This window comes from Cebus imitator, unplaced genomic scaffold (genome assembly GCF_001604975.1).
Source record: "Cebus imitator isolate Cc_AM_T3 unplaced genomic scaffold, Cebus_imitator-1.0 Scaffold102, whole genome shotgun sequence".
Classification (NCBI taxonomy): domain Eukaryota; kingdom Metazoa; phylum Chordata; class Mammalia; order Primates; family Cebidae; genus Cebus; species Cebus imitator.
In genome coordinates, this window is record NW_016107417.1 from 2,884,810 (window position 1) to 2,891,099 (window position 6,290).

Sequence of the window (6,290 nt, forward strand, 5' to 3'; positions counted from 1 at the left end):
TTTTGAGACGGAGTCTCACTATCACCCAGGCTGGAGTGCAGTGGTGTGATCTCAGCTGACTACAACCTCCATCACCTGGGTTCAAGCAGTTGTCGTGCCTCAGCCTCCCGAGTAGCTGGGACTACAAGTGCACGCCACCACACCACCACGCCCGGCTAAATTTTGTATTTTTAGTAGAGATGGGTTTCACCATGTTGGCCAGGCTGGCTGGTCACGAACTCCTGACCTCAGGTGATCCGCCCGCCTCAGCCTCCCAAAGTGCTGGGATTACAAGCGTGAGCCACCACGCCTAGCCAAAGTATTTGTTAATTATTTATCAAGAAAAACTGTTTCTTAGCCCATATATTCATGAATAGTTCACATCAGTGACAAACTTCTAAGTAATTTAACCCAAAGAAATTCTTTATATTCGAAAATCATTTTGCATTCTGAGAGATAACAGCCTTCCTCATCTCCTTGAAATATTTCATGGCATCATAACTTCCTTGAAATATTTCATGGCCTCATAACTTCCATGAAATCTGTGTATGCCTTCTTTCTCCATTCAGCCACAGCAAACAGAGAGAGCCGCAGCCCCCAGGGATACAACGAATGCTTCCACAATATGAAATTGCAGATGTGCGGCCAGAAGGCCACCCGTCTGAGGTTTCATGAAAGCACTGGAAACCATGGTAGTTACTGTTTTTGATAGGTGTGCCAGCCTCAGCACCAGTGGCCTTCCTGGCTGATGAAGAAATGGATTGCCGCTTGCCCCTTTACCTGAAAGGATTGTGAGCTGCCCCAGCTCAGTGGCAGGCTGAGCACATGGTTCCCCTAGCCCAGCCCCACACTCAACGCACCATCTGGGTCCATGAGAGTACACCATGACATTGACCTCACAGCCACCCACAGAAACCCAGCTAAGAATCAAATAATGGGGCCTCACAGAGGTCCCAGACCCTCTGAGATGGTCCCAGGCATAAGCCACACCACTGGAGAGCCTAAATACCCGCCCCCCAACACCCTGTCCCAGTGGGCTTTTCTGGCCCCTGAAGAGCTGGTTGCAAGGAGGGGCACATGGGCAGGGTGCACTCAGCTACACTGACAGCAGCTGCCCTGTGAAGCTTGTTGCCTTGGAGCCAGTAACTACATGGCCATGTCCTCTCCATGGTCTCTCCTCATCAGAAACTGCCCCACAGAAGCAGTTTCACATCTGTCTTTGGGTCAATAAGAGTCATGCTGCTTTCTCCTAAACAACCAGGTTGCTAACTCTTGCTGCCAGGAAGCTTAGAGGCAAATTCAAATTCTAGCTGGATTACCTTGAACAAGTCACTTGCCCTTCAGAACCTCAGTTTCTCAGGCCATTGACGGCAGGAACCTCTGTTCACTCTCATTTTGTCTGCTAGACCCTATCTTTTCTCTTCCCTTTGTTTCATTTCTGCCTTTTATTTTTTATTTATTTATTTTTCTTTATTATTGAGACAGAGTCTTGTTCTGTCTCCCAGGGTGGAGTGCAATGGCACGATCTTGGCTTACTGCAGCCTCCACCTCCCAGGTTCAAGCGATTCTCTGCCTCAGCCTCCTGAGTAGCTAGGACTAACGTTTGTATTTTTAGTAGAGACGGGGTTTCACCATGTTAGGATGGTCTCCACCTCTTGACCTCACGATCTGTCTGCGTCGGCCTCCCAAAGTGCTGGAATTACAGGCATGAGCCACCACGCCAGTTCATTTTATTTTTTTAAAGACAGGGTCTCATACCCAGGATGGAGTACAATGGCATGATCATGGCTCACTGCAAACTCCACCTCCCAGTCTCAAGTAGTCCTCCAACCTCAGCTTCCTGAATAGCTGGGACTACAGGTACACACCACCATGCTTGGCTAATTTTTGTATTTTTTGTAGATATGGGGGTTTGCCATGTTGCCCAGGCTAGTCTTGAGCTCCTGGGCTTAAGCATTCTACCCGCCTCAGCCTCCCAAAGTGCTGGGATTACAGGTGTGAGCCACCACACCTGGCCTTCTCTTGCTTTTTTAAATTTATTTTTTTTTTTAGATGGAGTCTTGTTCTGTCGCCCAGGCTGGAGTGCAGGGATGCAGTTCGGCTTGCTGCAACCTCTACCTCCCAGGTTCAGGTGATTCTTCTGCCCCAGCCTCCCACGTAGCTGGGATTACAGGCATACGCCACAATGCCTGGCTAATTTTTATATTTTTAGTAGAGACCGGGTTTTACCGTGTTGGCCGGGCCAGTCCTGAACTACTGACCTCAGGTGACTCACCTGCCTCAGCTTCCCAGAGTGCTGGGATTATAAGCACGAACCACTGTGCCCAGCCTAATTTTTGTATTTTTGGTAGAGATGGGGTTTCACCATGTTGGCCAGGCTAGTCTTGAACTCCTGACTTCAAGTGATCTGCCCGCCTTGGCCTCCCAAAGTGGTTGGATTACTGGTATGAGCCACCGCTCCCAGCATCTCTCATTTTTTTTAAACATGCTTTTCCCCCTCTTCCGTTTAAACTCACTGTAAATGATCAGTTCTTCAACTGTGAAATGAGGGTGATGATGATAACTTCGTGGTTGGTGCATTAATTATAAAAATGGATTCTTCATCAAACAAGGATTTGCATTTTAAGAGCCAGGCATCAGATGTGTTAAAGAGAAACACTGCCCTAACCTCATTCAATGAAGGAGGCAGACTCAAACAAGTCCAGTAGCTCCTATGAGGCATAACGTGAGCAATAACTGTACAGGTTCAGGGAGATTCTAGGAAGGCTTCACAGAAGAAGTGACGTCCCAGTGGGTCTTGGATAATGCGTAAGAGGCCACTGAGGCCGGGCATGGTGGCTCATATCTGTAATCCCAGCACTTTGGGAGGCTGAGGCAGTCAGATCACCTGAGGTCAGGAGTTTGCGACCAGCCAGGCCAACATGGTGAAACCCCATCTCCACTAAAAATACAAAATTAGCCAGGTGTGGTGGCAGGTGCCTGTAATCCCATCTACTTGGGAGGCTGAGGCAGGAGAATCACTTGAACCCGGGAGGTGGAGGTTGCAGTGAGCCAAGATTGCGCCACTGCACTCCAGACTGGGCGGCAGAGTGAGACTCCGTCTCAACAACAACAAAAAAAAGTTACTGAAAGCTGAGGTGGGAAAGGTCAGCCAGCCAGAGCATATAGTGTGTGCCAGGCATGTGGCTCCCCAGACCCAAGGAAAAGGAAACCTGGCTGAACTCTGAGAAGAGTTGAGGAGTCTCAGGACTGGGGCTTCAGGCAGGGGCCAGGGTACATGGGTCTGTAGATGTTTATTGAATGAATGAGTGAATGAAGCTGGAAGTGATAGGTAGTTTTTAAGCAGGGACCTGTCTTCAGCAAGTTTGCATTTTAGAAAGATTCCCTTGGCCCTTCATTGGCAGTGGCCAGGGGTGGGAGTGGGGTGAGATAAGAGGCAGAGAGTCGGCCGGGTGCGGTAGCTCACGCCTGTAATCCCAGCACGTTGGGAGGGCGAGGCAGGCGGATCACAAGGTTGGGAGATCGAGACCATCCTGGCTAAGATGGTGAAATCCCGTCTCTACTAACAATACAAAAAATTAGCCAGGCATGGTGGCGTGAGCCTGTAGCCCCAGCTGCTCAGGAAGCTGAGGCAGGAGAATTGCTTGAACCTGAAAGGCAGAGGTTGCGGTGAGCTGAGGTCACACCACTGCACTCTATCTAGCCTGGGCAACAGAGGGAGACTCCGTCTCAAAAAAAAAAAAAAAAAAAAAAAAGCAGAGAGCCTAAGTAAGCCTTGGGACTGACAAAAGGGCCTGTTAGCCGAGTCCTGGTTCACGGTAGAGCTCACTTCTCCCAGCCTTGTATTTTTCCTCCCAACATCCAGCCCACTGTTGTGCTCCAGGCAGTGGGGGAAAGGCAGAGGGACAGGGCTAGGGAGGGCTTCGGAAGACCAGTCAAGGAGGTCAGGCTTTCTTCTAGTGGCAGTGGAGAGCCAAGCAGATTCTAGAGCCAAGGTGGGATCTGACAAAATCAGGGCTTGTGGGAGGCCATCCTAGAGGCCCCCTACCTTCTTAATGGGCTTCCCAACCCTGCCCAAGTGATCTAGAATGGAGTCAGGCCAACCCTAGACTGGAAGGTGGGACACTCATGTCTTGAAATCTAGGGCAGAGTCTGGTTGGGAAATGGTGAAGAGCAAAGGCTCTACTGCCCTTGCCTGGGGTGAAGCCGGCTCTACCTCTCACTGGCTGTTCAGCCTCATACAAGCCTTCAACCTCTCTGAGCCTGGAACCACTGGGGTGTGAGGATCAGACAACATAATGCCCCTATGTCATTCAGCTCAGGCCTGGCACAAATACATACTTTGTAAATTAGTGGTGACCTTGGGCAAGTTACTGAACCTCATTTTCCTCCTTTCCAGAATAGGGACAGGGATTTGTGCCCCTGAGGGCTGTCGTGTACCTTGGAGTTGACCATGTGCACGCTACAAGCTACAGCTGGAGTGAGGGTGGGTGGGCAGAAGGGGCAGGGCTGCCAAGCCAAGAAGCAGGCAGGCACAGAGCACAGGGCACTGGTCCCAGTCCCCTGGGCCTGGAGGTTGCCCCTGTCAGGCCACTGAAGTCCACCTGGACCCGGCTCCAGCCTGCCTCTACTGGGACTGCCCATCCATCTTTGGGGTCTGGGGCCGCTGGCTGCCACTGGGCTTTACTGCCACTTCCTTTGCTCACACTGCCCTCCCCTGCCAGTTCCCATCCTGTGGAAGGCCAGAATGTGGGTGTGTGTGACAGGGAGGCCATGGGACCTGTGGGACCAGGGAAGATGCTGGTCGCCCTTGTTCCAAGACCACGGAGAGGTTCTGGGCCCTCACCCAGAAGCTGCACTGGCCACATCCTCACCTGTGCTGCCTCCGCCCACAGGTAACCCCCCGAGGCCAAGCCCAGAGCCTGAGGAGCCTAAGAGGCCTGGCTCCGCAGAGCGCGGTAGCAGTTCTGGGACGCCCAAGCTGATCCAGCGCGCTCTGCTGCGTGGCACTGCCCTGCTTGCCTCGCTGGGCCTTGGCCGAGACCTACAGCCACCAGGAGGCCCTGGCCGTGAGCGAGGGGAGCCCCCAACAACACCCCCCACGCCAGCGCCCGTGCCCTGCCCACCAGGGCCTCCCCCTTCCTCACTCATCCGCCTCTCGCCCAAGACACCCAATACCCCACCCACTCCTGCACCCCTGCTGCTGGACCTGGGTGTCCCTGCGGGCCAGCGGTCAGCCAAGAGCCCCCGACGTGAAGAGGAGCCCCGAGGTGAGTGGCCTGAGGCCTGCTTGCTGCTCGGATGGGAGATAGGGGTCCCCAGGAAGGGAGGAGTGGCTGGTGGGGACATGCAAGGAGGTAAGGCCCAGACCACAGTCATCTGCTGGACTCTGAACCAGGCGCTCGGGTACTGAGGACGCATGTAGGGAGCAGAGTTCTAAATTCAGCCATCAGGTGGTCTAGGGAGGCGGGGATGGGCGATGCCTGCTATAAAATAACAGAAATAATCAAGGGCAGGCAGTGGTGTACACCTGTGATCCCAGCACTTCAGGAGGATCACCTGAGCCTTGAAGTTGAGGCTGCAGTGAGCCGTGATCATGACACTGCACTCCAGCCTGGGCAACAGAGCCAGACCGTGTTTCAAAAATATATATGTATATATTGAGCGGGCGCAGTGGTTCGTGGCTCACACCTATAATCCCAGCACTTTTTGAGGCCAAGGCAGGTGGATCACAAGGTTAAGAGATCAAGACCATCCTGGCCATCATGGTGAAACCCTGTCTTTACTAAATATACAAAAATTAGCTGGGCGTGGTGGCACTTGCCCATAATCCCAGCTACTCAGGAGGCTGAGGCAGGATACTTGCTTGAACCCAGGAGGCAGAGGTTGTAGTGAGCTGAGATCCCACCACTGCCCTCCAGCCTGATGAAAGTGAGACTCTGTCAAAAAAAAAAAAATTTGTGTGTGTGTGTGTGTGTGTGTGTATATATATATATGTATATGTATATATGTGTGTATATATGTATATGTATGTGTGTATGTATTGTAGACCAGGCACTGTGGCTCACACCTGTAATCTCCGTGCTTAGGAAGGCCAAGGCAGGTGGATCACTTGAAGTCAGGAGTTCAAGATCAGCCTGGCCAACATGGTGAAACCCCGTCTCTATTAAAAGTACAAAACAGGGGCCGGGCGCGGTGGCTCAAGCCTGTAATCCCAGCACTTTGGGAGGCCAAGGCGGGTGGATCACGAGGTCAAGAGATCGAGACCATCCTGGTCAACGTGGTGAAACCCCGTCTCTACTAAAAAAAAA

The 6,290-nt window shown here is 52.1% G+C and overlaps 1 protein-coding gene across 1 annotated transcript in view; it reads left to right on the top strand.

Annotated features, from left to right (window-relative positions):
- The window catches only part of MAP3K11 (mitogen-activated protein kinase kinase kinase 11), a 19,682-nt gene that overhangs the window by 10,812 nt on the left and 2,580 nt on the right, over window positions 1–6,290 (top strand). The window contains exon 9 of the mRNA XM_017537448.2: window positions 4,875–5,249. Within this exon, the coding sequence (XP_017392937.1) occupies window positions 4,875–5,249 (375 nt within the window). The remainder of the gene's footprint in view (window positions 1–4,874; window positions 5,250–6,290) is intronic.